The sequence below is a fragment of the Papio anubis genome, chromosome 6 (genome assembly GCF_008728515.1).
Source record: "Papio anubis isolate 15944 chromosome 6, Panubis1.0, whole genome shotgun sequence".
Lineage (NCBI taxonomy): Eukaryota > Metazoa > Chordata > Mammalia > Primates > Cercopithecidae > Papio > Papio anubis.
The window spans coordinates 138497194-138516079 of record NC_044981.1 but is presented as its reverse complement, the minus strand read 5'-3'; the positions used below and the strand labels follow the sequence as shown (position 1 = coordinate 138516079).

The window sequence follows — 18886 nt, the reverse complement described above, 5'->3', positions numbered from 1 at the left end:
GCTCTAGTCCCTGTTTGTAATTATGATTACCCCCTATAAACCCATGCATAGTTGATTATTGAATCATCTCGCTTTGTATGATAAACAATTTTGCTTCAACCGATGAGGAGCAATAATGCAAATAACCAGGTTCTAAGTCTCAGAAAATCCTCCTTACCATTGTTTCACATGGAATCTCATAGTTGGTCTTGACTTCCTGTGAGAGAGGGAGGTTTATCGAGACCTTGAGCTATGTATATTAGATATCACCAGGAATTAGGGAACTGGATTGTGTTCTTGCTGGGGTGTGCAAGCCTGGCTGCCCTCACGGTTTAGTCTCTTGTTGGTTGCCTTTTTGAAAGCTTTTCTTTTTTCTCTTAGGCCCTGGGGATTTATCCAGTTTGCTTTGGTAACCAAACATTAAATGATCATGATTCTGAGAAAAATAACATAAAAAACATTCCTTTCTCATGATTTCCCCTGCAGGGCTCCCCATGGACCTGATTCTTCTGTTACCATTGGATAAAATAAATAGGAGATCTCCTACTTTTGTGGTTATTCCAGATAATAAAAAGTTATCCAAAGTCACTATAGTTTCCAAAGAATTCTCTGTTCAGAAATTAATATGTCTGACATTGTAATAAAAAATCCAAATTGTATTCAAAATTAAACTTCTTCCTTCCTGTAGGGAAAAGTTGTATGCTTCGTGTTTCACTTTGGTCCTTACTAACTAACCCCATCCGTGTCTCACAACTATTATCTGAGATCTCAGACCCCACTATGCTTGGAGTATAACAATGGAGAGGACATAAGGGAGCAGGAGAGATAATCTAGGTACTAACAGAGTTTGGTGGCTAATGAAATTGAGAGGTGTCTCAAGACACTTTTCTGGGGTTTTCAGAGTCCCAATTGCATTAAATATCTCATCTGTAGGTACATGATTTAGTTGGTGTCTCTTCCATACTTACCATATTTTAACACTCCCTCCCTCATGCCCTAAGAATAGGTGATGGTCAAGATTCAGCCATTACCCCCCTACCCACCGGTCTTCTTGGAAATCCTCGGAAGAAAACCCATGTTAACTCTCTCTCATGACAGCTCACATCTGCTACCAAGAACTATTACTTTAGATCCATGATATGTAGCAGTGCACTTTCCTTTCACATATTGCCTAATTTTTGTTTGACCACTTAGCAGGTAACTCTAGCCACAGGCTCTATTTTGAGATTTGTCAGGCCTGAGTCAGACACTAGCTGCTGTGTTTCCTAGGTTCCAAAGATACTTTGAAGCTTTTCTCAACAGGCTTGCAAAAAAAGAGAGATCACCCGCACCCCACCCAACCACCACCATGGAGTTGATGACACTCGTAGCACACCTTTTTCCAAAGAAGTTCCACTTGTAATCTCCAAATTCCCTGACCATTTCAACTCAACCCTTCCATATGTTCAATGTGAGTGTGTGGCTCCATGTCACAAACGATGACTTAAGACATTATCTATACAGGGTCTGCCTAGTCCATCAGAACCTCACTTTGGAGTGAGTAGTTGGCACCTATTGTGGCCGTAACTATCAGTGAAACTGATATAGTGCAATTTCCCATAACTGAACTTTTCTTCTTAGAATTTATCTTTCTTCATGACTTGCTGAATAATAAAATGCTTTGATGCATTTCCTTTAGCCGTTCTTTCCCCAGAAGACAACATTTGCCCATGTGCCATTGGTAGCTCCACGTTGGCATAGGTGATTGCAAGCTCTCTGACTGCAAAACTCTACTTTTATTCCATTTTATTCCATTTATAGCTGTGTATCACCTAACATGTTTAGAACTTCATCTAAATAGTTGATTTATTATCTCCACCCTGCAAGAATTTGATAATAATATTTCCTAAAAAATATTTACTTCTTAATTCTTAAGAAATATTATGACCAATTTCACAAAAATTGGTAAGATTGGAGAGACACTAATTTGCCCAAATAATAGGAAGGGAGTAAAAGCAAGTAATCTTATGTTTTCTTAAGTAAGGGTCTTATAAATTCAAGCATTAGCCACAATATTATGTTAAATGTTGCAGAATTGAAGTATAGCTTTAAGATTTAAAATGTGTGAAAAGTAAATATTTTGAGAGAAAAAATAAGCAGATTTAGAATAGCATGAACTTCACTTGATAAAAATTTAAATCATTCTCTTTGTAATATATGCAAGTCTTGAAAGGTAAAGACTCTTCAGTGTTATAATGAATATAAATCATTAGTAATGTAAATCACTAGGAATTTCTCTAATAAAATAATTTGATCTATATTATGATAGTCAGGAAAAACCTTCATAAATAGGATGAATCCACAGATGCATAATTACTTTAGCTGTGTCCTTGCTTTCTGTAAAATACAGTATGGGGGAGGAAAACAAGCAAACAAACCCACATTTCCAAATGGGCAAGTCAAAGCAAGTCAATCCCAAGTAAGCTGACTAACATTTATAAAGTAATTCTCATCCTTATAAATTGCCTTCTTGCAGGAAACAGACCTTATCCTGACTTTTAATATATCAATGCACCGATCTTGGTGGATGGAGAATGGACCAGGATGTACGGTGACGTCAGTGACACCCGCCCCAGACTGGGCCCCAGAAGACCATCGCTACATCACGGTCTCAGGGTGTTTGCTGGAGTACCAGTACATAGAAGTGGCTCATAGTTCCCTCCAGATTGTCCTCGCAGTAAGTGTTGACAGCCAACCGCTCCTTCTAGTGCCTCTGGGGTTGTTTTATTTCTGTGCAAACTGAGCGCACACAAATGGAATCTGTGGATAAAGGGTGGCCTTTTTGCTTTTTCCTCATTAATGCGACTTTTAACAGGAAATTGTCAGGTTAAACCAAAGCATCCCCTGGACTTAATGTGCTGATTTTCTTCAGCAATTAGTAAATACCCTTTGTTATCATCAGCATTTTACCTAGGAAATCCAATCAGTCAAGATATGATTACTTGACTTTTGGTAGACTTTTCCAGGGATTCTGAAGGGATGATCAGCGATTTTTTCATAACATTCTACAATACTCAAAATTATAAGATTTCAATAATTGTTTTCTCTTCTAGTGCTTCTTTTGGCTGTGCTGCTAGCCCTGGGATTTCTCTTTTCCATTTGCCCTATCTCCTTCTTCCTTCGTAGATTTCTCCCAGGCACCATCCATCACCTTTAATCTCCCACTTTTTTTCCAGAAAAAATTCACATTTTCTACAGGTTCTACTTCTAAGATATTCATGCCTCCATGTTTCATAGTACTGTGCCAATAAAAAACCATCCTTCTACCAGGAGGCAGTAGGACTTACAAATAACTTATGTGTACAACATATGCCTATTTTATATAAAATACATGATTTAACATTGTATTACTATGACAAAGAGATAAATTAAAACACCTCTTTCTCAAGAAGGCCAACTGCATAATATCATGAGATTTATAAACCTAGGGCAATTTTATGACACATGAATCCATTTATTCATTACAGATCTTAAATGTAGAACTGCATATATTTTTCTTAGATTCATGCGGATGTGCAATTGATGTGCATAGTATTAAAATTGTTAGCAACAAATGATGCAAGTAGAATCTGCTTTTTACCTCTTTAGTTAATTATTTTGGAAATGATATTGACTCACAGTTCTTGGATAACAATGAATAATAATTTCTGGGTAGAGTGGCATACAATTCAGAGAAACCAAATTCTTCTGGCATTAAAAAACTATGTGAGTGTGTGGGTGTTAGATGATATAACTAATATATCCTTGTTATATTTTTAATGGAGTGTGTGTGTGTGTGTGCGTTGTGATAGACTAAGGAAGCTAAGTATGCTATGTTAGTAAACACTTCCAAATTCTCTGTAAATAAAAGCCACAAAGATTTCTTCTTGTATGTCAGCAGGAGGCTCCATGGATCACTGTCACTAAGGAAACAAGGCTAGTTGAGTAGCCAGTATCTCCATCATCATGTGTTGCCGTGCCGTGCCAGAGAGCAATAATAGCTGCGGAGGGTCTACATAGGCAGACACATGCTTCTGCTTGGAAGGAGAGGCTCATTGTTCACAGTTCATTGTGCAGAATTGGTCACACAGTCCCACACAATCACAGAATGGACATGAAAGAGGAAGGGCTATTTATTTGGAAATCAGGATAAATGACGTCCAGAACATTGGAATTATGTTCTTTGCTAAAGCACTAAGTAATAACCCTTGAATATGTTCAATCATAGACACTCCTTCCAATTAACAAACTCTTCTGTGATAGTTTTAAATCTAAAAGTGCTTATTTTACTTATCCTGAAGTAGAAATAAGTTAGATTTGATAGGACGGAAGTAGCCATTTCATTCTTTAAAACCCATTTAAATCAAGTAACCATTATCACATGAGAAAAGTGAAATATATCTGTGATTTGGGGTCAGATAAAATATCTTTATATATGTGTTAAAAGGAGGTTTTAAACAAAATGTTCCTTCTGTAGAACTGCCTATCTTTACTGGACCCACAAAATTTGGGAAAACTTCCACCTATATTTTAAGGATGAAGTGAAGATACAGTTTATGTGCATGGATATTTATGTATGACTATTTAGAGAGTTATTTGAATTAGTTTGTGTGTGTGTATGTTTGTGTAAACAAGATTCACAGATTTATTAAATGCCACATAAAATGCTGACACATAGGTAATGTGCTAAAAAAAATACATTTGGACATGGGGGCATATGTTGAAGTTGACATACATACCCAAAGAAAAAATAATTTTCCTTACGTAAAAACCATCTGTAACAGCAAGGTGGCTAGAGTGCAAAGAAGATGGATGGGTTATCCCTAAGAACAGATGTGACTAATATTTCATGCTACTGGCTCTTGTTTCTCCTGTCTGCATTCCCCCCAGTGGAGTGAAGGAATAGTTTGAGTAAACCACCCTAGGATGTGACATCTCTACCTCTACCCTTTCCACCTGTTCTTCTTTCCAGGGGTGCACTACTTTTGCAGTGTTGACTGTGGAACACCAGAGTTAGCAACTGCACAGCTAAGCCATTACTTGGAGAAGTTTCAACACATTTTCTGCTTTTGAGCTTGCTATTGTCTAGCCAGCCTTGGGTTGAATGCATCTGCTATACAGAAAACTTAGCAAATTTGAACTTGAGTTTTATAACGCAAACGAAAAAGGGCTTATCTTTAACAACTTGCTCTGCAAACAACATTTCCTATCTTCATTCTGATCACTGATGTAATGATTAATTGATGAAATAGTGTCTTAAATCTCTGTCCCTCCCCTTTTCTGTTACCCAGATCATCTCCTTGACAATCAAATGTCCCATTAAATCAGTCTACTGTAAACTTCCTGAGTGCTTGTCTCCTTCTGGCATCTAGAGAAGCAAAGGTGTCAGGACCTCTGACCTTGAGGATGTCGCAGTCAAATATACAGCAAAGTTCTCCAGAGTACAAACCAGGTGCAAACAGGCACATTTGGGGGATATGGTAGACAAAGAATATGGCTTATGCAGTTTAAGGCACAATCTTGGCTTCTTAGCTCCATGCAGTTTTGTAAAGTCAGCTGAACTCTTTCTCTTCTCACTATTTTCATCCAAGTCTTTGAAACTGCCCTCTCTTCCAGGATATCTGACTTAGATCTGCTTTCATAAACTGCTGCTTTCTCAGCCACTGCTCTTGATTAACTCCAAATCTCTCCAGCTCTTTTTCTCCACCCTCAGTCAGCCTTTCTTTCACAGATTCCTGAACCCTGGCAAGCCTGTCACCCTGTTGTTCGGTTTTCTGCCAATCAACTCCTGGCTGATTTTGAAATTAGCATTCACAAAGCCCACATTTGCATCACACATACATAAGATATCTCCAATCTACAGCCAAAGGAAGACAAGTATAATATCCATATAATTGGGACGAGGGGCTATTAATCACACAGCTTCCAGCCATGCAGAAAAGACTGCCAGAACACCATAATGATGAGCCAGGTGTGATATTTTGAGCTTTCTCCTTCTCCAGCCATATTTTCTTCTAGTTAGTATCAGATAGCACATTCAAAAGGAATACAGGTGTGCACAGTTTTAATAAAACCAAAAATAAAAAAATCCACATTTTCAAAATAGATAAAATAAATGTATGTGGGGAGAGCCAAGGAAGAGATCAACTGCGGAGATATTATTGTTCACGTTACAAAAAAATTAATCGGATTCCTTCAGACAATGTGTGATTGGAACGGTGTGGATTATAAAATATGTTCACATGAATTAAATCTTTTGATTGTGTAACAGTCCTCTGAGGGCAGCAGAATAGGTTGAAAGCTCTTCCTAAGATATTTTAGCTAATAAATAGGGACAATGAACATGCTCTCATACCAAGGTTGGGAAATAGCCTTCAACCTGAATGCCAGCAGCAGCTGATGGGTAATGGATTCCCGAAGTCTAAAAAGTCAGGGTTCTTCAGCAGCAAAGGATGCCATGATTGATTAGCTATGTCTGCCACAGGTGAGGGGAATGAAGAGGGATGTGTCTCACATTTATTATGCACATATTAAACTTTACTTCCTGTGATTGCCTGGGCGCAGTGGCTCGCGCCTGTAATCCCAGCACTTTGGGAGGCCGAGACGGGCAGATCACGAGGTCAGGAAATCGAGACCATCCTGGCTAGCACGGTGAAACCCCGTCTCTACTAAAAATATAAAAACTTAGCCGGAACATGGTGGCGGGCGCCTGTAGTCCCAGCTGCTCAGGAGGCTAAGGCAGGAGAATGGCGTGAACCCAGGAGGCGGAGCTTGCAGTGAGCGGAGATCGGGCCACAGCACTCCAGCCTGGGCGACAGAGCGAGATTCTGTCTCAAAAACAAAAACCAAAAACCAAAAAACTTCCTGTGATAAAAACAATGAAAAGGGAGTGTGTTTTACAAACAAATGTGCAGAAAGAATAATTTTTTAAAAACAATTTAAGAGGAAACATGTATTACAATAGCTGACCTAGCGATGTATGTTCAAATATGTTAATATTCCAAAAATTCATCTGGGTGGGGGCCTTAATATCTCTTTATCACATCTAGAGAATCAGTATTTCTAAATTTAATATGAACTTCAAACAAATTGCTTGTTTTGGTGTTTCTTTATTTCCTCTACTTTATTTCCTTTACTTCTGACACACTTTAAATTCATGGCAAGTTGACTATGATTTTTTTCTTTAGGCAACTGGCAGAAGGTATTGGTAAAAAACATATATGTATATTTATTTTATACACACACACACACACACACACACATGCTGTTTTCCCACAGCCATTAGTGTTGGCTTAGTAACAGAGCAGGGAAGCCATGGATGACGTTAGAAAACGTTTTAATACCTGTTGCCTGGTTCATAGCTAAATATAGTTTAAAGCCAAGTTCTCCTTCAGTTATATCTATTTCCTATTCAGAAAACTCTCTACTTTGTAGAGTTTATGAAATGGTAAAACTTACTTTTCAACCGATTGAGGAAAAAAATGTAGATAAAATATATACATTGGGGTCAATAAAGTCACAGATGTGTTTAGTTATGTTGTTAATAATTTATGTTTGCCACTTGGCTGGCTCAGACTTACTGAGGGATACCATTAGTGAAGAAATTTTCCAAACTTTGAAACTCTTTATCCAAGTGGACTTGAGGTTGTGTTGGGAATGGCACATGGGTGTTTCTTCGGATATAGCAGATGTGTATGATGTATGCACGTGAGTGGCCTTATTGTGCATGTTGCTGTTTGATGCCTCTTTTAATCTGGAAACAGTCCCAAATATTTTATCATTAAGATTTGAATTCTGACTTCCATGTCACCTAGGATATTGGCCATTCACATTTTACATGTTAAATCTAAGTTGTGAACTTGTGTGGTTTAAAAGGGATGAATGGGAAATGGTATGAGCTGATACCTAGCTACTCTGCCATCAGAAGTGGTGTGGTTGCCATGGCCATGGGAATATCCTTTGTTACATTTATTTGAATTAAAAAATGCATACAGCCAACAGACACATGAAAAAATGCTCATCATCACTGGCCATCAGAGAAATGGAAATCAAAACCACAATGAGATACCATCTCACACCAGTTAGAATGGCAATCATTGAAAAGTCAGGAAACAACAGGTGCTGGAGAGGATGTGGAGAAATAGGAACACTTTTACACTGTTGGTGGGACTGTAAACTAGTTCAACCATTGTGGAAAACAGTATGACGATTCCTCGAGGATCTAGAACTAGAAATACCATATGACCCAGCCATCCCATTACTGGGTATATACCCAAAGGATTATAAATCATGCTGCTATAAAGACACATGCACATGTATGTTTATTGTGGCACTATTCACAATAGCAAAGACTTGGAATCAACCCAAATGTCCATCAGTGACAGACTGGATTAAGAAAATGTGGCACATATACACCATGGAATACTATGCAGCCATAAAAAAGGATGAGTTCACGTCCTTTGTAGGTACATGGATGCAGCTGGAAACCATCATTCTCAGCAAACTATCGCAAGAACAGAAAACCAAACACCGCATGTTCTCACTTATAGGTGGGAATTGAACAGTGAGATCACTTGGACTCTGGAAGGGGAACATCACACACCGGGGTCTATTATGGGGAGGGGGGAGGGGGGAGGGATGGCATTGGGAGTTATACCTGATGTAAATGACGAGTTGATGGGTGCTGATGAGTTGATGGGTGCAGCACACAAACATGGCACAGGTATACATATGTAACAAACCTGCACATTGTGCACATGTACCCTAGAACTTAAAGTATAATAATAATAATAATAAAAGAAACAAACAAATACAATATTCCTCAGAGAGGAATGGTTCTGAACAAATGAAAGGAGGAGTAAAAAAGAAACCCAATGAAGCTGATTTGGAGAGATGGAAAAGTATAGGGAAGAAAGGATTTTTTTTTCTTTTCTTTTCTTTTTTTTTTTTTTTTTTTTTTTTTTGAGACAGGGGCTTGCTCTGTTGCCCAGGCTGGAGTGCAGTTACATGATCTCAGCTCACTGTATCCTCCACCTTCTGGGCTCAAGTGATCCTTCCACCTCAGACTCCTGAGTAGCTGGGATTACAGGCGCAAGCCACTAGGCCTGACTAATTTTTGCAATTTTTATAGAGACAGGGTTTCGTCGTGTTGCCCAGGCTGGTATCAAACTCCTGAGCTCAAACCTACACCCACCTTGGCCTCTGAAAGTGCTGGGATTACAGGCATGAGCCACTGCTCCTGGTGGAGAATTTCTTTAAGTTTACATACACTGGAATGCACCCATTATAAATGTACTACCTGATGAGTTTTGACAATCGTACTTTTAAACAACATTATGGGAGGCCGTTGTTTTAGGCTGAGCTCCTGTGCTAGGCCCCAACAGACCAGACCAAACCAAAATAGAGTCACTTATACCACATAATCAAACTGAAACTTCAAGGAAGCAAGCAGATAGATCCCCAGACAGACCAGTTTTTTGAGAACAGGAGATTCCAGTCTACCTGAGTCAGCATAATGAGGAAGTTTCTCTGCTTTAACTTTTCAAAAAAAAAAAGTACCTGATATTAATCAGTGCTATTGTTCTGTTTCCTTGTTTTCATCTCACAAACCCCAGTGTTCTGCTTTAGCTCGGTGGGAGGTCTCATCATATTTTGTAGAACGGAGGCTGTCCCAATTCACAAGCCTTGAGCAAAGCTAAACAGATCTATAACCAAATTTGTGGTAATTTTGTCTGTTAACAGTATACAGCTATGTAACTACTACTGTGATTAAGATGAGCATTTCTGTCACTCCACAAAACTTACCTTCTGCCCAGTCTTCTTTCTGTTACTAAACATTAGATTTGTCTTTTCTCATTTCATATAAATAGAATCATACAGTATGTACTATTTTGTGGTTTCTTTTGCTCGTTGTAACATTTTTGAGATTCATCTAGGTATCAGTAATTTGGTTCTTTTTATTGCTGATGTGTTTATTGCGGAGATATATACAACTTGTTTATTCATCTACTGAAAAAAATTAAAAAAATAAAAAGAAATAAAAAATTAAAAATTAAAACAGACTTTTAAAGGAAAAATAGTTTGATTTGAATTGATTCACAGTAGAAAATGATTTCATCATTTAAAAGTTACAGATTTTGGCCAGGCGCGGTGACTCACGCCTGTAATCCCAGCACTTTGGGAGGCTGAGGCCAGCAGATCACTAGGTCAGGAGTTGGAGACCAGCCTAATCAACATGGTGAAACCCCATCTCTACTAAAAATACAACAAAAATTGCCAGGCATACAGGTGCACACCTGTAATGCCAGCTATTCAGGCTAAGGCAGGAGAATTGCTTGAAACTGGGAGGTGGAGGTTGCAGTGAGCCAACATCATGCCACTGCACTCTGGCCTGGGCTACAGAGTAAGACTCCGTCTCAAAAAAAAAAAAAAAAAAAAAAAGTTACACGTTTTGTCATTTTTCAGAAACTAAATTAACCAGATCTTCAGCTTCACAGTTTGACAAAAAAAAAAAAAAAATACCCAAAACACATGACTTCTTAAGCTGATAGAAAATATTATGTCAAAAAACATATATTTAAATTAAATAACATTTCAGTATTTCCCAAACTGTTATTGTATACATCAGTTTGAACTAGGTGACTATAGGAGAAAGAAGAAGGAATATAATTAATAGTTGTTTGTTATGTCTTGGTAGTATTTTCGGTATACTTCCCAGAAATTACTGTTGCAAATTGGGCAATTTTCAATTCTTTGCTTTCATTAAAACTGAAGGAAGACCTAATAGATTTGTCAGTTGGTAGACTATTTGAAATAAATTTTGTTATAGATAATTATGTAAATTGTGGCATGCAAAAAGTTGCTGGAGTTGAGTGGCATCATTATAATGAAAAGTCTGACTTCAATACTTCTCTATTTAGAGAAAAAGATTTTTCGGCCGGGCGCGGTGGCTCAAGCCTGTAATCCCAGCACTTTGGGAGGCCGAGACGGGCGGATCATGAGGTCAGGAGATCGAGACCATCCTGGCTAACACAGTGAAACCCCGTCTCTACTAAAATATAAAAAAAAAATTAGCCGGGGCGAGGTGGCGTGCGCCTGTACTCCCAGCTACTTGGGAGGCTGAGGCAGGAGAATGGCGTGAACCCGGGAGGCGGGGCTTGCAGTGAGCTGAGATCCGGCCATTGCACTCCAGCCTGGGCGACAGAGCGAGACTCCGTCTCAAAAAAAAAAAAAAAAAAAAAGAGAGAAAAAGATTTTTCAACACTTAAACCCTAAGGAGAAAAAACTAGAAATTGAATCATCCTTAATTCTGTCTAATTCTAGTGCTAATGTGCGGTGCCTCACGCCTATAATCCTAGCACTCTGGGAGGCGGAAGAAGGTGGATCACTTGAGGTCAGGAGTTTGAAACCAGACTGGCTAACATGCTGAAACCATGTCTCTACTAAAAATACAAAAATTAGCTGGACGTGATGGTAGACGCATGTAATCCCAGCTACTCGAGAGGCTGAGGTGGGAGAATTGCTTAAACCCGGGAGGCAGAGGTTGCAGTGATCTGAGATCATACCATTTCAATCCAGCCTGGGTGACAGAGCAAGACTGTGTCTAAAAAAAAAAGAAAAAGAAAAAAAGAAATTCATATCAAATAAAATTTTATTTTGTACCTAGTAGTTTTAATCAATATTTATAATAAACAATGTTATTTTGGTCAATTGTATAAAACAATTATTGTGTTGATAAACAAGAATACATTTTCAACACTTAATGCCTTATGGACATGGGAATAAATCAAATTTAAGTTTATACATATATAATTTAACATACATACAAATTTATACATATACATATATATTTTCTGCAAAGAAGTGTGATAGAATGATCAATACAAAAATTTCAAGTTAAAAAACATTAGCACAATATTCTATGGAAGCAGTGGAGTTCAAAAAGAGAAGGAATTACATAAAATGTATGATCTTTAAACAAGAATGTGTACATATATCTTAAATGAAAGAAGGTGAATTTCAAATCACAGTGATATTCAAATTTCATTGGATTTATTTAAAAGAATAATGTAGTAGTTCCCTTTAACATCTATTAGTATTGATAATGTGCCAAAATAAACAGACCTTTTGCAGCCAATTATTCTAGTCCATACTACCCAAAGAAATCTACAGATTCAATGCAATGTCTATTAAAAGTCTTAATATAATTTTTACAGAAATAAAAAAAAAAAACCTACAATTCATATGGAACCACAAAACACCATGAATAATCAAAACAATCTTGTGAAAGAACAAAGCTAGAAGTATCACACTTCCTGATTTCAAAATATTTAAAAAGCTGCAGTAATTGAAACAGTATGGCATTGGCATAAAGACAAACATATAGACCAAAGGAACAGAATAGAGTCCAGAAATAAATCCACATGTAATGGTCAGCTGATCTTCAACAAGGTTGTCATTTAAAGTAATGTTTAAAAACATCAAGCATCAATTCTAAATGTACATAGTTTTCAAGTGTTTAATTCTTTCCAAACATATGGGAGCAGAAGTGGGAAGTACTCTAAGTCAGCAGTTCTCTATACTGGCTGAGAATAGGAATTTCCTATTCGGTTGTTTAAAGGGTTACCATGATATGACCAACTCATGGAAGTTTTCTTTCCGTAGGCTTCAGGTAGAGACTACATGGTACACTTTTCAAATTTTTCATCAGAAATATTAGTGCCTTCCCTTTCTCTTCACTACTGATTCTTCTACATCCTAAATTGCTTAGAAACCCACCGTGTCTAGTCAGGAAAGATGATTCTCTAATACCAGAATGGTGTCACAGCTCTGATCGCTCCATTGACTCTTTATGGGCCCTGAGAGTCATTTCCTTTCTGGGACTGCGGGGTCAAGCCTTTCACATAACTAGTCTTTTATCAAATAATGAATCTGTGTATCTATACTGTGCGTACTGTACTTCTCAGTAAATCATGACTTGGTGTAGATCTGGAATTGAAAACTAAGTCTTCAGATTCTTCCTAGTCCAGTATCAAAGACTCTACAACAGTTTTCTTCTTAGGACAAAACTGTCTTGTGCCTGCAATAGAAAATAGACAGAATGACTAGCCCTGGGCTTCTTTCCCAGTTCCCATGGTGGTTCAACAGCTTTGTTACATGACCTCAGTTATTATGTCTACTACTCCAACTCTAGTTCTCCTGTGTACTTAGAAACACAAACCTGCCTGTCAAAAGATAGTAATCCAGTAAACAAAATAAATGTTTGTTTTTCAGTAACATTAAAATAGTTTATACAAATAGTCGCAAAAATATGAGAAGAAGAACCAAATACCAATGTAAATAGAGAGTTTTCCCTATGGCAATGTTACTGAAATAGGAGAATGAAGGTAGTAAGTAGAATAGGGAAAGGACATTTCTTGGCACAGTTCAGAGTTGCAAAGCATGTATAAATAAGCAAAGTCCTACAAACTAATTTCAGAACCTTGACTGGATCTATCCCTGAATAGTAAGAAATATTATTACTGAATAGTAAGAAGTAAGTTATTGTTACTTCTGAAATGGGCACAAGTTTAACTTTTCAATCTATTCTCTATTCCTCTAAATAATAATAAATTCATTTGAATATTATCCCCTTCTGAGTGTAACACCTTGATTTTAATGTCAATCAAGTTTTGGTTAAAATCAACACTAAATAATTATCATGTTTTAAATTTTATTTCACTTTATTACTGAAAAGTGCACTTGTAAATCGGTGAGTGGTTCTGTGAGCCCATGAATTAGCAAAGTGCAAGAATTTAAACAGCCTCTAAAGTCAGATTATGTCTAAGATATTTTTTGCTTTTAATATTCTCAGGTGTTCCCTATATGCAAATTTAGAAATATAAGGTAAAATATTTACAGTCTGGGAGTAACAATCCTTAAATCTTATACCCAGTTGTATAACAAACTGTTTTGTAATTATGAACTAAATGAGATAATGCTTAAGAAGTTGCCTTGAAAACAATAAAGGTAATGTTATTTATTTTCTCTTTAGCTCAGTTTCTTCCACTGCTCATTAAGAATACTATTACCTTTTCAGGCCAGCTCACAGTGATATACAAAAATGAACAAAATCCTACTAAATTTACTTACTCCCCAGATAAAACTGTGATTCTTAAAGCTAGTGTAATAACATTTAGTGTAGTTCACGACTACCCGACACAGGAGCAAATTTCATCCCATATCAGCCATTATTATCAGGACGCAATATATTTTTCTATGTGTACTCTTTGAAGCACTTGCTTAACTTCTAAGCATATCACCTTCTACGGAAATGTTTGGAAACATCAGGAAATAAAAATACCAACACATTTAAGATACTAGTAAGGATTATACATTGCAAAAAAAACCACCAATAATTGTGTTTTCTTAGTAATGTGAGATTTAAAAGTTGAAATTGTTTGCATAGAGTGTTGTGCAAAAACCATGTATGATCCCATTTTTATATTTGATTTTATAATCATAAAATTATTTCAGGAAGAAATACATGAAGTATATTAAATTATAAGTTATTTCAGAAATAAGTAAAGTATATGAAGATATATTAAAATACAGTATTTTTGGAAAACATTAAAAGTTGTTGGCCTTGAATAAAAGGTCACCATCCTTCTTCATAATACTGTATATAATATTATTATCTTTTAGGATGTTTTTCCAGTCATGATCAATTATTATGATACAAATTCCTCAAAAATATATCTTTGATGGCCATTTCCTCTTCATGAGAACTTCTAAACATGGTGATAGGACAATAATAGCAGGATGTGTTAGTGTTTTCAAATAAGAGCAAGGAATTCTCAAAGGAAGGATATAAAGATGACAACTGTAATTTGAGGGATAATTTATTGTTTAGTATGTTATACTTGAGGGAAAAAGAATTTAAAATATGGGCAAACACACTTAAGCTAAATAATTTTTATGCAGTAAAGAAAGAGCCATTGGTGACATTCCTTCTGTACCTTGTGCTTTTACCAATCTTATAAAAAGGCTTGAAAACTCTACTGTTCCCAACCCACACATTCTTCTATATAACAAGATACCTGATTCCTAGTTCTTATTATTCTCTTGCCTTTTCCTCTCCTCGTGGCATTGTGGCTGCTTCTGTCCTTACTGCCATTTGTTCCTCTCTGACATTTGTCCCGACTGCCATTCATTTTGTTAAACTTCTATCAAGCAGTGGCCCTGACGGTCAAGACCACAACTTTTTATATACATATCTTTACTACGTGTAATCTCCTAACTTAATTCATAATATTACACTTTATTATACTCAAGGAGGCAGTTATTTGTCATGTGATTATTTTGGTTAGTGCTAATTGCAAATATGGCTCTGGAGTCATGGACTAAAGTAGAGTGTCCTGTCTTCAAGAATATTTTGAGTTTCTTTATCTCCTCTTATATCCTAATATTTATGAGTTGTTCTATTCTCCTTTATTGATTTCCAATAGCTCTACCTCTTAAGTTTGATTAGCTTATCATCAACAACTTTATAAATAGAAACTATTCCTTTTTCCTCTCATGACCTAGTGTCTTCTAGCAATTCATCTTTACTTTCCCTACCCTTGTTCCATAACTTAATTGCTTTCTTCATCAGAGAAGGTTGTATTTTATTTTTTAATGTCTGAGTTTTTCAACTCATACACATTCTAATGTCATGCCATCTTCTTAACTTACTGCCATGTTTAGGTTGATTTAGTCCTACCATACCATATGTTAGCATAAAAACAATTTTTCCTGAGATTATACTGTGAGGTACAGAAAACTTCCAAGTCAGTGATTCAATAATTGTTCATGTATTTCTTTTCAGCTATGTCTTTTTTCTCAAACAGAAATGTCTGTGTTGCTTACAATTTAAAAATTAGAGGCAGGTTGTCAAAGGAAACTTGATAATAAAAATATAGTAAAGAAGTCACCAAAATAGATGACAAAATGTGTTTGGCCACATCTTTATTGTCCTTTAATTGTTACTCTGGGATCTGAATCGATATGACATAACCATGTGGTGCCCACATTTTCTTTGGTTCAAACTTGTGGTCTTGAAAGCTTAAAAGTTGCTGTGATCATTTATCTGGGCTAATTTGGAAGACTCACATTGCAGCAGTAGTATGAATTTTTCTTCTGGGCAATATATTGTGGCAATATGATAGGGTACACATGACAATTTATCACCAGGATAGTATATGGAGTAATGGATCATAGTTGCTGTCTTGGAATACAGGCAGAAACTTCATCAGGGTGTGAATTTAGGGTAACCAATGGCATTGTATTCTTCCATACTGTTCAACTGGTTGGAGTTAGAAACAGGTTTACATTCATGCAGTCACTCCACAATTCACTGAATGTCTCTGCCCTGCATTGGTATGAGGCACTGTACATACAGGGGTGAGTCAAAGTCTTTGCTGTCAGGCAACTTAAATTCTTGTGAGGAGAAGCAAATTAATATCTATAGCATGTTCAATAGGGTAGCCGCTCTGCTGATGAATAAAATAGGGATAAGGTAAAAAAGAGCCGTCAGAGAATAGCCAGGGAAGGCCATTCTGGATAGGTGACTTTAGAGCTAAGATCTGACTGCAGTGAGGACTGGCCCGTGTGGATATTTGGAAAAGGAGCATTATAGGTAGGAGAACATTCTGGGTAGGGACCTCTACTCAGGCGGGCATATCTGAGCTCTGACCAGGTATAACCTAGTCTGCAGTCAGTAAATACATGTTACTGTTCTTAAAAGGAAGCTAGCTTACATATATTTTTCTTCTTCCCTCTTTCTGACTTCTTAAATTCTCCTCTTTCATTACCCACATTCTTTCAGAATCTAATCATTCTCTCCACCCCCATTTCTCACATTTGAACTGGCATTACATTGATTTTTCAACTTTTTCTATCCACCTCACCATCTTCCATTTGTCTGTTTCCTTCTGCCTGACAGGCCTGACATTGAGCGTACTGCCCCCCGTCTCAAGTCTTCCCCTTTCTGTCCTCTTCTCCATCACTGTCAGGATAAATATCATCATCCCCATTTCTGAGGTTGGAAATATGCTGTCATCTTCACTCTGTTTTCTATCTCCTCCCGTTTAGGTTGGTGCAAAAGTATCGCAGTTTTGTCATTTGAAAGTAATAGCAAAAACCACGATTATTTTTGCACCAACCTCAAAGTAATCCAAATGCATTACTATGTAACTAAATTTTAGAGAAATGTTAGTTACTTGATTGCTAGAAGCCAATATTTTTCCAAATGTTTCTAGAAAATCACTGTTGTTACTCATCCATTCGATTATAAAACCTATTCTCCAGAATCTTGCTGATGTTAAGTAATATTTTTAAGGTAAACAATGCCTTGCCAAAGGTTGATTGGCATGACTCATTATCATCACTCTTCCCTCTGTACAGATTAGTTCATATAAATATTGGAATTTTCAAAAGTGTTTCTAAAAGATTCATTCCATGAGAAAAGTATAGAATAACATTAATAAAATATGATTTTGTATAGCATTATTTTAAACATAGTTTATAGAACATCATCACATACAAATTATTGTGATGTGTTCAACAACTCCATAAGTGAGATTAAATCTGAGTGCCATGAGAGTGTGTCTGGAAAATTTATTTGACTATTTAAGCTATAAATTAAAAATCACTGAAAGTGCTATTAAATATATCTGCCAGAACATTTACCTGAGATTAATCTTTGCTTTCTCTCTCTCTGTGTGTCTGTGTGTTTGTGTGTGTGTTGCATAATAGATTTTTTTCTTTTATAACCCATATGCTTACAGATGTTAATCTCCAGAGAAGAACAATAATTCTCTCAAGAAAGGCGGTTTGTTGCCTGGCTTTGTTTCACTGACACCCAGTTGGAAGCTCTGATGACAAATAGTCTGCCCATCAGCTTTGCTTCATGAATCCAAAGAAAATGGAACTTATCAGAAGCTGAGCCTCAAGCACTACCTGTGCCTGTTATTTGGGCCTTTTCACGCTAGGTTTGGCAGGGGTCTTAGTCTTTCATCATTTGTTTCACCAATAGAAAGAGAAGGGAGCTGTTGCACTTTTAGGTACCACTCTGCAGACTGCTATATTGCAAAATAAACAAACAATATATTTTTAGGGCACCACCTGCAGCAAGCAGCTGTACCAAACAGAGCAGAACCACAAAGGATGTGATTTGTTCCATTTAACATGAAGCCTTAAGGTTTGAGAAGAGAGGGAGGAGAAGGTTCTATGTATACAACCCACACATCACAATTTAAACTGAAGCTGATTTTCTTTCTTTGTTAGATTGGAATTGAGGTATCATTACATCTTTCCTCCTTTTGCACCCCACAACCTCTGGTTGAAAACAATTCTATTATTGAGGTTATAACGTTAACTGAGAAAATTATTTTTCTCTGCCAGTAAACTTCCTTTTCCATTCAAGGGCAATTTTCTCTCCTAGCAAACTATACTTAAATGCCAACATCTGCTGCATCTAAGCTGTATATAAAATGATGTCTGGCATTTACATGATGCCAATGACATGGTTAGAGAAACTCATACACTTGGCTTACACAGGAGTTTCTTCTCATCTATAGCTTTCATCTATTTCTGTCCTTCCTTAGGATCTGTCTGCCTCTCTAAATGTGGCACACAAGTTCAAAATACTCTGAAAGCTGAACTTTTAGCTCTTGTTCTGATCGACAATCTGCTTTTGCCTTAATCCATTTCTTTCCAGGCATAAAAGCTATATAGTGCCTTATGATAAAAATTTCACCATCCCTGCACTCTCTGAGTATATAGAAGCTGATGCAAGGCATATTTCAGGTACTTGGTTTTTTCTTGGATTTAAAAATCTCTTCATTCTCTTAATGGCTATTGATTCTGGCCT

The 18886-nt window shown here is 36.8% G+C and overlaps 1 protein-coding gene across 5 annotated transcripts in view; it reads left to right on the top strand.

Moving 5' to 3' along the window:
• Positions 1-18886, top strand: part of NKAIN2 (sodium/potassium transporting ATPase interacting 2) — a 1050385-nt gene that overhangs the window by 883322 nt on the left and 148177 nt on the right. For all 5 annotated transcript variants that reach the window (XR_004184591.1, XR_004184593.1, XR_004184592.1 and 2 more), the window contains one exon: positions 2495-2695. Coding sequence is in view for 2 of the 5 variants with exons in the window: in XM_009206175.4 (XP_009204439.2) it covers positions 2495-2695 (201 nt within the window). In the remaining 3 variants the exon portion in view is untranslated. The remainder of the gene's footprint in view (positions 1-2494; positions 2696-18886) is intronic.